This window comes from Macrosteles quadrilineatus, unplaced genomic scaffold (assembly GCF_028750875.1).
Source record: "Macrosteles quadrilineatus isolate MER2022 unplaced genomic scaffold, UCM_ALF_1.0 Scaffold_13__1_contigs__length_4303367, whole genome shotgun sequence".
In the NCBI taxonomy this organism is placed as follows: Eukaryota; Metazoa; Arthropoda; class Insecta; order Hemiptera; family Cicadellidae; genus Macrosteles; species Macrosteles quadrilineatus.
The window spans coordinates 2,003,230-2,021,887 of record NW_026542606.1 but is presented as its reverse complement, the minus strand read 5'-3'; the positions used below and the strand labels follow the sequence as shown (position 1 = coordinate 2,021,887).

General features: G+C 35.4%; 1 protein-coding gene across 2 annotated transcripts in view; it reads right to left on the bottom strand.

Moving 5' to 3' along the window:
* Nucleotides 1-18,658, bottom strand: part of LOC129004956 (uncharacterized) — a 129,003-nt gene that overhangs the window by 89,746 nt on the left and 20,599 nt on the right. For both annotated transcript variants that reach the window (XM_054433681.1, XM_054433682.1), the window contains exons 3-5: nt 11,416-11,637; nt 10,962-11,056; nt 1,843-1,912 (exon numbers count right to left, since the gene is read on the bottom strand). In XM_054433681.1, the coding sequence (XP_054289656.1) occupies nt 1,843-1,912; nt 10,962-11,056; nt 11,416-11,637 (387 nt within the window). The remainder of the gene's footprint in view (nt 1-1,842; nt 1,913-10,961; nt 11,057-11,415; nt 11,638-18,658) is intronic.

Below are 18,658 nucleotides of genomic sequence, written 5' to 3'. Positions count from 1 at the left end.
ATTACAGGTAGAGGTGGGAATGAAGTACTGGAATCGTTACTTTGTAATCGTTACATGGTTGGTGCTAAAGTAATTGTTACTCAAGTATCAGAGTACCGGTTCCGATTGCTTTGTTATAGTAGCAAATCGATGTATCTGGAATCGTTTAGAGAAGATGATTCCATGCCGTTTCGATTCCGTAAATGAGTCCAGCTACCAGCTTGCTTGACAAGCGAGATAACCCCATTTCACAGTCCAGTCCAACACTTATAAATATTGCATTGAAGTTGATCCCAAAGAGCTTCGCTTCGCTCCGCTTAATTAACTCTGCCGCCGCCTCGCACCCGTGGGTGAACAGTTGATATTTTTGAATGAGAAATCCAGTATGATTTGAAAATAATGTTAGTTAAAATTGTGTTGATTACAATGTGCAAAAACATATCTCGTAGTTTTGTTTATTCTAACCTTCCTTAGAATGATTTAATTGTTACAAATTGCTACAGTAATTGATTGTATAAATTTGTGTAATAATATACAAATTTAAATTAATTAATGATAGATTAGATGATTGATTGATGATTAATAATTCATGAATACTATATATTGGAAACTCATTTAAATTGTATTTATTGCGATACAAACCCAAACAAATATTTATTTGGCTTCAGTAAACTTTGATTCAAAAGGCGTTACTGTAACTGGAATACATCGGAGTATCAATACCATGACGATTACGAGTGCAATCGGTCGATTGCGGCTACTCTGTAACGGCGGTAACGAAGTAATCGTTTGGAATCGGAACGGTTACTTGTAATGAGTCCACGAGTGTAGCTGGAATCATTGTAGCGGCTACATCGATGGAATCATTTAGCCCATCTCTAATTACAGGTAATTCGGTAGGCCCACCGATACTTACATTATGTATTGTTGAAAATATGGATCATCAATATGTTCAACAGGCAAGTCGGTACTTACATTATGTATTCCAGGTCCATCTAATGTCCCAAAGTTTATATCATCTTGAAGATAAAATGGATCAATATGTTCAACAGGCAAATCGGGATCACTATTATCACCATCTTCATCACTATTTTTGTCGGTTGTCTACTTCTGGATCGGTTGGATCTGAACTGCTATTTGATAATAAATCGTCTTCAAACAACAAACCAGCTATATCAGAATCACTTATATTATTTGTTCCATCAGCAATTTTGGGATTTAGCAACGAATCATCCATTTTATAGGCTTACGTGACAAGAACTAACTCAAATCATAACAGTTAAGTAAAACACGAAAACAAACAACTAACTGAAAATATCTGATTGTATGTAAACAATAATGAAAAGTAAAAGTAAAGCACGCAATTCGGTAATAACAACTACATTCGGTAGTAAACAAACCAAGCAACATTTAGTAAACAGCTGCCGTGCAGTCAGTCAGCTGCCGCTACAGACAGCAGTTCAGTTCAGCTAACGAGCCAAGACGACTAACATAAGTTCTAAGATTAAATTGAGCATTGAATATGTGTTCAAACGGTTCTGAAAAAATTCCCCAGATGGCAGCAGATGTCAAACATCAACCCTAGTGGTGAAATAAAATATCTATGTTTGTCCAAATACAAGCACAGTACGTTGTCATATCTACGGCGGGCCTGGCCCGACATTAGAGTTTGTGCGACCATGATGCACGGCGGGGCTCCCCGCCACTTGAGCGGAAAGGGTTTTAAAAGAAAATCTTTACTATATAGGTGTTAATCAACTTAAGTCAGATTACATCAAAACCTGTCAAATTAACTAATATAGGAGTTAAGTGATTTTTTTAAATTATACCTATAAACTATTTTAAAATACATAAACAGCTTACCTTTATTCTATAAGGATCAGAGATGACTAGGAGTTTTGTTAGTTTTGCACTCAGTTGTGAAGCAACTACTCTGAAAATACAAAAATCTGTGCTTAAACTCTTCTAGCAGGGTTTTTTTTATACCTACATGGTGTTTTTTTATAACATAACCCAAATTAAAAATTAGTGATGGGCGGATCCAAGAAAATGTCGGTACCGGATCCGGATCTTGAAAAATTCGGATCCGGATCCAGACCCACACACTGTCAAAAGGCGGGTTAAAAAAAACCTAACTAACAGAATGCCAATTTAAATCATACTGTTTGAAATTAAATTGGTAATGTTAAAGGTTAATATATCTTATATATAAAGTAATCTCCAGTTGAGCCCATAATCCCTCATTTTTTGGGGACACTAAAACTTTTCAAAATCATAAAATGAAACTTTGTGCTAAGTTTGCACGACCACCAAAAGGGTATCTGTGTATATTTTACTATAGTTCGATCTTGAGTATGCTATATCGTGGTTTTTGCATGCAGCATCCAATTTATTTATGCCTGGATCACCTCTTGTTAATCTCTTCCTTATATTCGTTCCAGGTCCACAGTACTGATAGCTGGGTATGTGAAGTTCTACCCTGTGTCTGAAGAGATAAGCAACGGGTGATCCAGTCATAAATAAATTGGATGCTGCACGCAAAAACCACAATATAGCATACTCAAGATCGAAGGATAGTAAAATTAGATCAGTGGCTGACAGCTTATTAGCTTGGGAAAGGGTAAAAGCTTCAGACTCAAGTACTGGTGAGAGAGCTGCCGCCTGGGCAGTTACTAACATAATGAAAACTAAAGCAAAACTTGGTAGGGGAAAAGAATAAAAACAAATAAGAAAGAAAAACCTGTTGGGAAAAAGAAAAAAAAATCCTAAATGGAAAAATAAAAGTGGTAATTTTTTTATATTTTTATTTATTATCAATCATCACATTACATCAAATTAATTGACAAGTGATTTGTCCATAAGTCTTAATTAATACTAAAAGTAGACTAAAATTAAAAATGAGAAAATTAAAATCTATTTTTGCTCTGATAAGAATTCATCAACACTGTAAAAAGCCTTCTCCAATAACCATTTTTTCAAGGTTTTTTTTAAGCTAGCTACAGACTCTGTGTTTTTAATGAACGTGGGTAATTTGTTGTAAATTTGTGGTCCCATATATTGAGGGGAGAGGTGGAACAGTTGAAGCCTATGTTGAACCGGTTTGATTAAATTTTTAAATCTCGTGTTATGAGAATGGTTTTGTTGGCTATCCATGAATAATCCTATATCACCCTTCACCATTAAAGCGAGTTGATAAATATATGAACTGTATAAGGTTAAAATTTTAAATAATATGAACAAGTCTTTACAGTGTGCAGTCTTAGGAACTCTTGCGATCAGTCTGATAGCTCTTTTTTGAAGAGTAAATATTTTTTAGCCTGACAGGAAGATCCCCAAACAATTAATCCATAGTTCATAATAGAAGAAAAATAAGCGTGATATGTCATTAATTGTGTTTCTAAATTTGTGGTATATCTAATTACACGAATAACAAATGTGGCAGAGACTAGTCATTTTGAAACATTTTTAATTTGTTGGTGCCAATTAAGATTTGAATCAAGAGCTATTCCAAGGTAGTCTACAGAGTTTTCAGTGTGAATAAGAGACGAGTTACAATTTACTGAAATATTTGAACTTAAACTAGAGGGTGAAAACTGTATTAATTGTGTCTTTGACATATTCATTGAAAGCCCATTTACTGAAAAACAGTTCTGAAGCGATTGAAGCTCTTTGGTGATAATGAGATGCATCGGCTCGTCGGTTATGCCTTTGCAGATGAGAGCAGTGTCATCTGCATATTGAAAAATACTCATTTTTGTACTATTGCAAATGTCATTAACGTAAATAATAAATAAGCAAGGGCCTAAAATTGATAAGAATAGCATGGTAATTTTAAATTTACACTATTTTGCGATTTTTGCCGTAACCAAAAATGCTTCAATGTACTAAATTATTTGTATTTTTGAGCTCTACAAAATGGTTTGGAAAGAAATTGCAAAACTTTATGTTTTCAGGGCAAAAAATGAGAAAACCCCATTTTTACCCCATAAAACCCTGTTCCCGTAGTTCGATCATGCTGGTTCGCGAACTCGTTTGAATAAATGTAGGTTTACACGTTTATACCAAATTTCATCAAAATCGGATCATTTTTGCTCGAGTTATCGCGCTAACAGACACATATATTTGTAGAAAACATTAAAAAACAAGATCAGCTTTTGAAATATGACTAGGTGGCGTTCGCAGAGGCATCCACAAAATTGAGCGGAGTCAAGGGTTCATATTATATTGTTTTTGTCATACTGCAGTAAAAACAGTCGTTTTTTTAATGCATGCGTTGCGGTTCTAAAGTAGCATTTTTACTCTTTAGGGAGTAAAAATCTTTTTTAGCCTCTATGGAGTAAAAATCTGCTGTTGTCAACTCAGTTTTAAATTTCTATTGTAAACAATTACATGTATCGAAATATGTACCTATCGATTCGTGCTTCGTAATCATTTTAACCTACAGTCTACAGTCTCTTCCCACAGCATTTTAGCATTGCAGATACATTAATCCATTCCCACACTCAACACTGCTCACCTTTACTAGCTACTTCCTTCACCACCCCCTACGTCGTGGACCTGTTTCCCTCTCTTCCCATAGCATTTTAGGATTGCAGATACATTAATGTAATTGCCAAAGACAGTTCCCACACTCTGCACTGCAAGCCTTACTACTTCCTTCACAATTTCCTACGTCATAGACCTGTTTCCTTCCCTTCTCATAGCATTTAAGTATTATATACATTTATCTAACTGCCCAAATGGTTCCCCCACTCTGCACTGTCAGCCTTTACTACCTCCATCACCACTTCCTACGTCGTGAGGCCTGTTTCCTTCCCTTCTCATAGCATTTTAGGATTGAAGATACATTAATCTAACTGCCATAGACGGTTCTCACACTATGCTCATAATTTACTACTTCCTAAGCCACTTCCTACATCGTGGACCTGTTTTCACCACTTTTCATAGCATTTTGGTATTTTAGATACGTTAATCTAATTGCCACAAACAGTCCCCACACTCCGGAGAGCTCGCATTTACTACTTCATTCACCACTTCTTACGTCACGGACCGGTTTACCTCCCTTCCCTTAGCATTATTGGATTGAAAATACCTTAATCTATTGGTCATAAACAGAACCCACACTCCGGACAACTCGCCTTTACTACTTCATTCACCAGTTCCTACGTCACGGACCTGTTTTCCTCCCTTCCCATAGCATTTTAGGTTTGTAGATACCTTAATCTAATCGTCACAAACAGTTTTCCCTTCACCACCTCCTACGTCGCGGACCTGTTTTCCTCCCTTCCTATAGCATTTTAGGATTGCAAATACCTTAATCCAATGGTCATAAACAGATCCCATACCCCGAACAGCTCGCCTTGACTACTTCCTTCACCACTTCCTACGTCGCGGACCCGTTTTCCTCCCTTCCCATATAATTTTAGGAATGCAGATACCTTAATCTAATCGTCATAAACAGTTCCCACACTCCGGACAGCTCGCCTTAACTACTTCCTTCACCACTTCCTACGTCGCGGACCCGTTTTCCGGCCTTCCCATAGAATTTTAGGAATGCAGATACCTAAATCTAATCGTCATAAACAGTTTCCACGCTCCAGACTGTTCACCTTTACTACTTCCTTCACCACTTCCTACGTCACGGACCTTAATCTAGTGTCGTCATTTGATTATATTTATGATCCATACCGTTTCTGTTCTAATATCTGTGGAGTAATGCTATTAGCTATTTCTTTATCTACTGCATTCAAAAGTCAACAGCTGATCATATGTTTTTGTTTATGTTTCTGCTTCCATTAGGATTACATTGAAACTTTGAGACCCAGTGGGGCGGATTCCTGAGAGACTTTTTTAACGCTATATAGATGTTGGCACTCACCGATATGGTCTTTATCACGATGCAAAATTTGAAAACGATTGATTCAGCCGTCTAGGAGGAGTTTGCGTATTACGAAATGCATAAGAGTCGACGTATAAGAGCTTCGCTCGCTCCGCTCAATAAGATACGGTATTTACAAAAAAATGTTGATTATATCGATCTGTTATGTACATCTTGAGTATTTCCATAATCTTTGAGTTGAATCTTTAAAAGTCATCAGAAATTAAGACTGTTAAAAATAACGCCTGTAATACTTAACAATAGCTTGAATTCGAGCAACAGGTACACTAGTATAACATTAATGCATGTGTGTTGCGCGATTATGTAGTATGGGGACATATTTTATGATGTGAACGAGTACTTATATTAATTAAGGGTAATGCTTTAATTAATTAAATAAAAGTTGAGCTCCCTTTATTTGCATTTGAGTTCTCAGTTAATCCAATATGTGTGGTAATTAATTGTATAACAAACGCATGAAAACAACATTAAACATTACTGTCTCCATTTGTACTTTTACATCAATAAAACAACAGTATATCCTAGAGGTTAAATACTTTTTTGTGCCAACGTAATCCATTGGTCGTCTGCTTAGTAACCGGTTTCGACACCCAAGGTGTCATTGTCAAGCCTAAGACGAATTGTTGCTCCTATACTAGGAGGTCGTCAAGAAGTCGTCAAAACATAAACACGGACCCAAACAAACATTTGAACAAACAAAACACTAATGATTATGGCACGGCTGCAGGTACAGGGTGTAGGTCAAGACCGACCGTCGCCGTGTCCTTCCCCTCCCCTCCTACCCCTCGTATTGTTATCAGCTCCATTGTCTTCTGATAATCTTTCTATGAATGAGGCAGCTTTGAAAATTATGGCTGACTCAAACGACGTTTTTTTGTTGAGAACGTGTTGAGGATTTTTGCCGGCGATGAAAATGTCAAACGCTTCAATTGTATCTAGAAAACGACTTCTATTTTTATAAAAAATGCAATACATCGATGGTTTTGTCAATATTTGAGACGTCGTGGTTATAATTAGTCAAATGATCTAAATACGGAATTGGGTTTGTGGATGGAAGATTTCGGTAGATGTTCCTTATATCTCGTTTAAAATTATCCGGAAGGCAACACCTCAAAAAATGAAGATAACAATGTTGAGCAAACATATTAAGTAATCATGATATTTTAGGTATGTTCTGCAATTGATTTGAGTTTGGTTAATATATACAAACCTCAATATTTAAAATGAGATCTAACAAACTCTAAAAATAAAACAAACATTGTCATACAGCAATAAATCATATAATGAACAAAACGGCTCATTTTAGACATATAAGTTTAAACAATTAAAATGGCCGCCATTTTGAAATTTTAAGTTGAATCAACACTTGTTGACACACAAGTTGTATTTTTTAACACGGGGCTCTTCTACCTTAACTTACATACCAAGTTTAATAACGATCGGTTGAAAAAGTCCAAAAATAAAAATGTTTATGTAAAAATACAAAATGGTGGATATCTAGTTAACGAAGCGATTTTGGAAAAAATGTACTCTTGATTTTCTTTTTTTGTTGACCCATAGAACCATTTCCCGGAGTTTGGCTGTTTACTTATGGGGCACCCTGTATATACAGTATAGTAGGATTTAAGTGTTTTATCGGTTTAAAAATGATTTATTTATAATTACGGTAACATGTATGGCAGTTATAATTTTATTATCACCAAAATGCATCTGTTTTGAAACAGCACGTTCCGGTAGCCAATGATAACTAGCAGAAGCTAACAAGAGTAGGTTTTTTCATTATGATTTATTGCTGTATGACAATGTTTGTCTAATTTTTAGAGGTTTTAAGCTGTTATTTTAAATTGAAGTTTGTATATCTTAACCAAACTCAAATCAATTAACTTACTGAAAATATCACGATTACTCAATATGTTTGCGCAACATATTAATTGTGCCTTTATTTATTAGAGTACTCGTTCACATCATATCATATGTTCCCGTACCACATAATCGCGCAACACACATGCTAATATTATCATCGTGAGCTAGGCCTACATTAACGTAGGGTTTGACGAGCGCCAGCTTGTATTCATTGTCCAAGCAGTTGTAATGTAGTTTGTAGTGTAGCGTAGCAGTGTAGCAGTGTCAGTCACGTGCACACGTGGTCGGTGGGGAAGCGAGACAAAGAGAGAAGGAATGTACAAGTGAGAGCGATGCAGAGTAGGCCGCGGGGGGAGGGGGGAATGTGCGAGAGAGAGCGCAGATAGCCTACTATCGCGCGCCTACCGGCAGCTTACATCAACTACTTGCTCCCGAGACCTGGCTCACACTACTACCGGTCCATAAGCCTGGGATGTCTTCTGTAGGTATATATAGTCAATGATAGTGACTAAGGCCGACATATTCCTTAGATACAGCTGTTAATTAATAGCCAATATAGCCAATGGCAACTAAGGGACATGCAGTTTATAGTGGAATCCGAACCACATTTTTGCCTTGTAATTAATCAATTAGTCGAATTATCAGGATAGTAAAAATGGATAACATGTGTGATAAATTAAATGTAAATTCTCCTTGATATAAACATTCTGATACTGATTAAGGTATTTTTAATTTTATTTAAAAACTATTTACAAACCCTGTTATTGATATAATGATGTAGTGATGTAACTCTTTCATCAAACCATGACTGAAATACTTAACACACCCTTTTAAGGAACATAACCTATAATTTATTTACTACTCTATTTATGATTAATCTGTTTAATCATTGTACAGGTTGGTCCAAAAATAACTCATAAGAGGGGGGCCCAAAAAATAAGTTTGTAGGGAGGCCCGTAAAAATCTGTTACGCCACTGGGGGAGGCCCCAAAAAATTTGAAAATAAAAAAAATGTGGTTGTATTTGAATGCTATTGTGACAAACTTCTGATAATCCCTCATGGTCATGTAAACATCATCATCATCTCTCGCGATCACGGCAAAATTCTGACAATTTTCCGCGGTAGTGTACACATAATTATCGTCTTAAGACATAAGACATAAGATCGTGGCAAAATATGAAAATGTCCTGTGGTGTTGAGTAGATTATCATCGTTTACAAGGAATGAGGCAAAATTCAGATCTTTTCCCCCGATCGTGTGGACATTAACATTGTCTTGCACAAACGCGATAAAATTTTGATCATACTTCGCAGCCGTGAAGACATGATTATATCGTCTCCCGCAGTTGTGTGGACATAGTAATCGTCTCATGCGATTGCGGCAAAGTGGTAATTATCCCCGGAGTCCCGCGGTCGTGTGAAGATCACCATCGTCTTGCGCGAATGAGGCAAAATTCTGACCTTTTCCCGCGGTTGTGTGAAACATTATCAACGTCTTGCTTGATCGCTTCATAATTCTGATCATCCCTTATGGCCTTCTAGACATGATTATTGTATCTGCAGCGGTCCTGTAGACATCGTGATCGTCTCTTGCAATTACGGCAAAATGTTTATCATATTCTGCAGTCGTGTGGAGATCATCATCATCTTCCGCGATCGCAGCAATATTCTGATCATCCCTCGTGGCCGTGTGTAGACATTTTATTGTATCTTACGGTCACAGAAATGTCACAGTTGTCATGCGCGATCGCGTTTAAATTGATAATTCCAGGTAGAAATACACAATTCGCGCATAATTCCCAATAAAAAAAAAATTCATGCATAATTCCCGGTCTGTGGACACTCTGTTGTATATACAGGATGGCTGAAAAGTAACTTGCACCCCCTTTAACTTTTTTACTATTTGAGATATTTGAAATCGGTTTGCAGCAACTTGTTTGGATATGAAGGGCTACAATAATTATGGTCAGTTTTGAAAATGTTGCCCTTAGGGGTAGCGGAAGTAGGGGGTAGCTCAAAATTTTCAAATAGCAAGTATAGTCGAGTTTGGTATCATTTTGCAGGTCTTGACGAAACATAACAATTAACATAAAGCATTGCAGCTAAAAATGATTAAGACAATGGTCATTAAAGGTAATTTTGAACTGCCATTTTGTTTATTTATGGTCCAATTTGTATTTTCTTTATGTTAATTGTTATGATTTGTCTAGACCTGCAAAATGATACCAAACTCTATACTCTAGACTATACTTGCTATTTGAAAATTTTGAGCTACCCCCTACCCCCGCTACCCCCTAAGGGCAAAATTTTCAAAACTGACTATACTATTGTGGCCCTTCATATCCAAACAAGTTGCCGCAAACCGATTTCAAATATCTCAAATAGTAAAAAAGTTAAAGGGGGTGCAAGTTAATTTTCAGCAACCCTCATGGTTATATGGATTTGAAACGTTTTAGGGCGCCATTTTGTTATTAGTGGGCCGATTTTGGTTTTCTTTATGTCAATTGTTATGTTTCGTCAAGACCTGTAAAATGATACCAAACTCGACTATACTTGTCATTTGAAAATTTTGAGCTACCCCCTACCCCCACAACCCCTAAGGGCAAAATTTTCAAAATTTACCATAATTATTGTAGCCCCTCATTTCTAAGAAGTTTGCCGCAAACCAATTTCAAATATCTCAAAAGGGTCAAAAGTTAAGGGGGGGGGGAGTGCAAATTACTTTTCAGCCACCCTGTATAATCTATTGCAAACGGGGCCTTTTTTCGTTTTGCCTAGGACGCTGACAGGGTCAAAATCGGCCCTGTGTGCCTGATAGATATCAAAACATGAAGACTGAGCCAGACATGCAAGTACATTGTCTACTTTGGTTTGTTTATCATGTTTTCAGATACCACTATGAAATTTTCAGATGTCATTTTCTGGTTGCCTCGTAAAATTACACAGCTTTAAGTTCCAAATTAATAGCAAGTTTAGGCCAATTTTTTTTTTATTACAAAAATTTGTACCTAATCACTTTTGCTCCTTAATAGGTTGTCTGTCTTGTCCTTCTTCTTAAACAAGTTGCATTTCTTTCAAGAAATCTATTTGGAGGCAATACCTTCTACAGTGATTAAAACAGTTGTAGAAGATTATGTTGTAGAACTAAAATTTTCAATCAATTAATGTGATGGCAAGACAACTTGAGGGATCCAGTATTAAAAAACAAAATTTAACTAACTTGTTTTGGTATAGTAAAGCTCCACCCATGACACCTTCCTTGTCTTGAAAACACTGTAGTATCTGCATAGCTTCCAAAAATACGCTACTGGCACTCTGAAAACAAACCATAAAATATGTCAAGTGGTATAAATACTCCTGATAAAACGTCAACAAAATATCTTGCAATAAGGTGTTGTCAGGACATGAATTATTATTCTTATATTTTAAGTGTAAAGTTAATAAAAATGTGTTTAAAGACAATTCTGACTAGGAGTTTTGAATGATAGCATTTTGAACATAAAGTAAAAATAAACTGTACATGTTGAATTTATTAATCTTTGTTTATGCATGAACTCTAAAATCTTACTCTTTGGTAAGAAATGCTAGTGTTTTGAAACTCTTGCCTGAAATGTGTTTGAAATATTTTAGCTTAAGAATTAACCTAATGTAAAAAAGAATAGTATGCTACATACCTTTGGTAAATTGAAAGTAGTAATGTTGCCAAAAATATTGCTAGAATATTGCAGAATTGGCAGATATGTTTCAAATATCTGGTTCAACTTTTCTGAAAACTCACTTTCTGCTTTTATTGATATAGTTTCAAAGTCTTTGTGATAAAACCTGAGTAGACGGAAAAGTGTGTTTATTCTTGTATCTAGGACAATGTCAGGGATGTTGCGGTCAGTTCCAACACACTGAAACATTAAGTTCCATGTTAACCTTTCAGAGGGCGCAGCATTGGTTTTTAAAACGGGAGAGGGCGCACCTGGAGGTTACTTCCAGGTCAATAAAAGCAAACATTTATGAAGTAAAATTTGTATTTTAGTGCAAAAATTAAGTTTTATTTTTAATTTTAAACATCAAAAATGTGTTTAGTGAACTCTTAATTATAAAATAACTTAATTACATTTTATAAATATAAATATAAAATTAAACTACTATTCTATCTAATGTTCTAACATAAAAGTATATGAAGAAATCTTTTACAAGAATATATTCAAGAAGTTCATTTTAATTTTCACCACAATGTCCTATAATGCGGTTCTAGATAATAGCACTCACAATACCTGATGTTTTAAGTAAATTAATATAATGGGTATCTTAATACTAAATTACTCTGTACATACGTCGTTTGTGAATCTTCCTTTCAGCACTGGCTAAGAGTGTTGCAGTTTGAAATTTAACTTCTTCACTCATTGTTTAAAAACTATATATTTATTAAATAATGTCATGAATCGTAAAAAAATTATTATTTACACTCAATAATCAACGCACACACTACACTAGAGGTCGCACACGGAAGTTGCCTCAAGGCTGTACGAGAATCGGCAGGGCGCACACGGAAGCTACTTCCAGCCTCTTACAAAACTGAACAAAACTAACAAATATAAAATAGTAGGGGTGAGTTTTGACCTTCACCCGATTCTAGGAATGAGGTGCGTGAGGTACAGTGACAATCACACTGCCGACACCACTCAAAATAATATAATCGTGTAAAATAAAACATCCCTGGAGGTTACTTCCGTGATGCGGCCTCTGGAAGGTTAAGAAGCAATCTTGATTAATTGGGGTGGAATGGTTGGAATTTCATCTGAGTAGATATTGGCTAAAAAGTGATCGTGTTCTAACCCAAAATGTTATTTCCTATGCCGCAATGGCACACAGTATTACAATGATCCAAGGAAAAAGTTAAGGCAACAAAAATAAAATGATATGTTCAAAAATATATAAATCTTTACATTTGTATACAAATAATGAACAAAAGATAACAGCTACAACGAAAGTTAACTGAACATGATTGTAGGAAATTTTATAACAAAGACAATAAAACTAATTGCAATTTAATATGTCGTTTAACAATCGAGAAAAACGTGATTTACGAAACCCTTACACTTTATATGTTTAGGGGGGCACAGGGGGGGAAGCAAGAGGGGTAGGGGCGGGGACTTTTGTCTAAACTCTTTTCTAAATGGTAGTAGTCGATGGGCAAAAAATCAGCTTTTTACTAATTTCCCCTCCCTAAAAACACAGGTTGACTTGACTAACTATTCTCGCGGATCCGCGCCGCGAGCGCTCTTGCGCCCGACGCCGCCTCCCGTTTTCGGACTGATTCTGTCAACTGGCTCCAATTAAAATACGTAAAACCTATATCAATTTAAAGATTAAGAAATACGCCAACTTTTTATATTAAACTTTTTTTTCTATCTCGTCTCATTTCAATACAAATCAACTTAACACACGAAGGTTGAAATTTAAAAGTGAAGAAATTTACATTTAAACTTAAATTACAAGAAAACTACTGAGTATATCGATTACACTCTTATAACGTTTTTTGTAGAGAATATTTTAAGGATTGAAATGGCGAAACAAAATTTATTCTATTGCTGTTTGTTTCTGAGATATTGATAAATTGATAAAAGATTACACAAATACACTTAAAAGGGTGTAGGGGGGAAAGCAAGAGGGGGAGGGGCGGGGACTTTTTAGAAAATGTTCCTTATATGATCTACTAACATCCATGAAAAAATCAGCCTTTCACTAATTACTTCCGACAAAGCACTATTTTGTCCCTTTATTGACTGGGCTAATAGGGAAATTCACTGAAAAATGGAATAGAAAGCCATAAAACTGGTTAAAACTGTAAAGGCTGGCCAGCACTATCTTATCACTGTAACTGACTAAATAAAAGTGACTGAATCATAATGTGTCTTCATATCTCCAGTGCCACCTGTATTTCAGTTTGTTTTGTTCTTCTTATTTAATACTTGTTTGATTTGTAGCTTGTCAATATATGTATCAAAGAATGGAAAGAAGTCTGATAATTTAAAATGTTAAATGGGTCGAGTTTTTTAGCTTTGTAGATGGTGAATTCTTCTTTAACATCAAGCTTAAAACTTTTGGGTAATACTTCATTTATTTCCATGTTCTTATCAATAGATGTGTAGTTGTTTGATTCCGATATTAAATGTTCGGTATAACTGGATTGCTGATTTTGTGATCTTTTAGGTATATGTTCTTAAAATCTTTGTTTCTTCCAGTTTGGCCGATGTAGTACTTTGGACAGTTGTTACAGTTAATTCTATAGATGCCTGATTTTTCATAGTTGTTTGTGGCGACAGGTTTGGCTACAAATCCCAAAATTGATGTTTGGCGATCCCACGGATTATAAAATTTTAACGATGATCCAAACAAATGGCCCGAAAATAAACATATTTGTATTATTATTTCAATGCAACTGTCAAAAAACGTTTAAATACATGTGACATCATTCTTTTATGTTTTTCCATCTATTCTACTATCCAAGGACGATCCTATTGTTTGACATTCTGCGATCTAATGACAAGCATGTCGCAACCAGAGAGCGCATAATATTTGCAACTCGCAACAATGCTGGTCAACAGCTGAGATGTAAAATATTATCATGAGCTTGTTATTGAACTTTATGGTAGATATTTTCAATATTGATTGATCATCTGTATGGAAATGATTGTTACTTAAATTTAAGGAAAGTCTACCCAGAGAAATTGGCTTTACTACTTAATTAAACACGGTAAAATTGAAAATGGAGATGATTTCCACATATAACAAATAAGTTATGGTATATAATTTTATATGTGACTGAATTAGAGTTCCAAATTTATAGTTTTATTTTAAGATTATTGTTTTATTTAGACACTAGCTGTGTGCCCGTTCTACGCACGGGGATCTTATAGTAGTCAGTTGAATGTGACAAAAATGACAAAATGCGTTGGGTTTTTGGACATTTGTAACTTTATTTCTCAAGTAGGCAGGCCATGGATTCCATGAAAAAGTACAGGTATCAAGGATCGTCATCGAAAAGGTTGTTATGAATAAATAGGTAGACGTACGTACCCAAGAGATGGGCTATGGGCCTATTGGCTGTATGGTCCAGCGATTGCATCACACGGTGAGTAGAAACAGAGAGTGACACATTGGAAAAGCGAGTTTAGCATCATCCGTATACCTCTATTACTTACAATCACCCACTGCAGTTGTGATTTTTTTACTTTACACTTTACACAATCGCCATTGAAGCGCCGTCAGTGAGTGGAAACCTTGTTTGTAATCTATTGTCAACGATCATTATAAGTGTCCCAGTCCTATACAACACTGATTCAAGGGGTTCTTTCTGGTTATCAAAACTCAAGAACAATTTCATACACAAATAATCTCCTAGTTATTTAATTTCATTTACACTATAATATTGCACTTGCGATTAATTAAACCAGTTATGTAAGAAAAACGTTTTTAATGTCACTTTGTTTGGGATTTGCTTTCAAAACGTAATCGGAAATGATTGCGGTATTTGTAAACAACATTTGTAAACATATCAGTGACAGCTAGAAAAAATAATCTTGATCCGAACAGCTGTTCGTTATTTCATAGATGATTATGTGATAAAAATTGACCGAAAACTTGGCAAAAATCGCACAAAACCGCATTTTTGAACGTCTGTAATTTTATTTACAAAGTAGTGAGGCCATGTTTTAATGGCTAAAGACACTCTCCCCAATCCAGTGAATACATTAAAATTACTTGGATCTTGATAGGTACTCTCGTTTTCATGGAGAAGATTGCATAAAATGCCATCTTGAGTGTTACAGAAAGACAGACAGGCAGACAGACAGAAATAGATATAAGACTTGTTTCTGCTTCTTTAATGTATAAAACGTAAAAATAACCTAAAAACATATAATTCTGAGCAATGTACAGACAAAACTCTAATTTTATTTATATAGATATTATTTATGTGATTCAGTATAAAAACTCACCTCTTCACACTTGTTTAATATGCTCTAGACTGAAGAGCATAAAGTAAAGGCTATTACTTTTTTGTCTCACAAACCCTTAAATTCAGCCTTTGAAACTACATTATACAGCAGAAAACCATATCTTAGAGTACTCGGGAGTGTTTATTTGCATTTTCAACTAACTATTTTGCCATTTTAGCAAATTTGCCATATAGGGAATAAGCTTTTACCGTAGGTCTCATCGTAAGACCTAGACCCGGGGCCGATTAATTTTTTTTGTTTTGAGGTCCCCAGAGGCCAATAACACCATCGGTTCAAATTCACATATACGAGGGCTATCCAGAAAGTAAAGAACGTTTCGTTATGACGCTACTCTGCGCGCAATGATCTTATACATTTTGGTGAGTTCACACTTGTTGTAAAAGGAAATAAATTGTGTTAATTGTGTAAATAGACTTAAATTGTGTAGAATGATAAAGAGAAAGGTGTATTAGGCACAAGTTTTACTTAATACAAAACACAACATAACTTTTCACAAAACAACATCTGGTATCCATGACAACTAACTTATACAGAACACATGTGATACCAAAATGAACTATTCTCACAAATCATATTTCAACACCCTCCTTATTTGTGGAATCCCTGGAACTTAATGCAGTCTCTGAATTTTTCACTGTCAAGTGCCTTTGTTAAAGAATCAGCAACCATCTCTTTAGTAGGAACGTAAATTAAGGAAAGCTGTTTGGCTTGATGTTGTTCAGATAGGTTTTTGTTTCCCTTAACTGTGAACAATAATTAAATCCTTCAATGAAAGTTTTAGTAAAGGGGTTTTAGATGTAATCATATTCTTAAAAAATCACTTGACTTTTATGGAAACAGATTAATGTCCTTGACGTACCAGTTTCATTTAGCCTTAGATGGGTTTCCTCTGCAATTATCACATAGTCAGTAAAATTTAATGTTTGTATCACGCCTTTCCTTTAATTGCAGCTTAAATATTATCCAGCTGATCATAATGTAAACAAATATTTTCTTCATAAGGATAACATGAGAACTTTAAAAGCCACCTGGGCAGAGCCCGAGGGACTTTTTGAAAATTAATTAAGGTCAGTTTGCAAATCTACGTGACACGCTCTTTCAAATGAGACATGAATGGTCACATTCGGTAGAGAAATGGTGGGGGCAAAAACTTGAAAACAGGACAATTGCTGTCCCCAGCTAATTATCTCTCTTCTGTCATGTATTTCTTACTTCTAATGGTTTTAAATAATTTATCATACTTTACTTTATATAAAAATGTGTAATTTGTATTTGTTTTTGTTGTATTTAATAAAGAAAAGTGTGTTTAAAAAGTTCATGTTGTCTACATTTAATGAAAACACCCTGTCCCCAAGATTAGAAGTTGGATACAATAACCCTACCTCTTCAGTAGTATTAAGACGATATTGTTGTAATATTTGGTTTTAAATTGATGAATAATGTTAAAAGATTATAAAAATACATCAAACGGACTTTTTAATTAAATATAACGGCAATAGTGGGCGTTAAAAGTCGCGTCCCCAGCCGGGAACGTAATGCTGGGTTCGAGGGTTGGGACCGGTTCTCGTGGGGTCATTGAACCTTCTCGACTTCGGGTGGAACAAGACTTCGCCCTCTCTCAGTTCCTTGTTAGATGTGGGTGTGGTAGGTCAGACGCGATGTGACTCCAGGCTTTGCAGGTTAACAGGTAAGTCGTTTTTTAAAACCTGTTTTGTTAGCGTTAAGTTTTTGCGTAATGCTCGGTACCCTTGATAACTGTGACAATAAGGTGAATAAGTTATTGAAAACTAAGAAAATATAAGTAAAACAAATATTAAATCAAACATAATAGCTTGCGAAGGGAACTATGCCACCATGTTTCGTTTTAGTCAATGACGAGAGTAAAAATGCTAATATCGGTCACGCTAATGTCGGTCACAAAATCTGAGGATCTGAGGTGTGACCAGCATTACTTTTCGTACATTTTGTGACCCAAATTACTTCTCTTATGAGTTTTCAATGTCGAGAATTTTTTTTTTCCAGTAACCCACGATATGATTGGTGATTGCTTATATTTATTTTCTTTACGATAAATATTCCGATTGTGGAGACTATATGACAATCTGGGCGGCCAGAGTTTGGCTGCGAGATTAGCGAGAAAATTACGAACCTCGCTCAGTCTGATGTGACCTATCATTAGCAGACGATAAAATCAAAAGGTAACACAGCGTTACTAATATTATGCATTACTGTAATTAACAAATTGCTGACACCTCTGTTGTGATGTTAGTTAATGGATCCAGCTGAAAATTTGTAAAACGTATTTGAATCAACAAACGGAAGTAGTTTTAAAGTTTTTTTTTAAGTTCCACTGAATGAAACAACGTTGGAATTCAACGATTCCCAGTCCTAAAAATTGCCATTTTCTGACTTTGTTAATAAAATTAAACAAAGTCAGTGGGTATTTAAATGCCAATAATTTCCAATCTAAAACGTATCCTAAGCTTCCTGTTTAGTTAATTCAATATTTAACACAGATTTTTACATTTTCGGTTTTATTTTTTTTATAAATTAACTACAGTAATAACAACTAGTTGGCTGGGTGTAGGCATCTAGTAATAGCCTACACGACATATGATACAGTGGAGCCCCGAAAGTCTGAAACTCGGTAATCCGAAAATCCATTTAATCTGAAACTATAATGTTGATGCTGTTCATCAGGAAATGGAAAGAGCGGGATTGTTTTACCGATCGCGGGAAAGAGTGTGCGTAACTTTCCAAATCTTCTTCTTTTACTTATATATTAAAAGCTGAACGGGGGATTGATATTGAGTATTTTGCACATCCCGTTAACGGACACCCCTAAACTCTATACTTGAATTGAGGCTCTTGACGAGAAAACGCAAGGAAAAATTAAAAAACG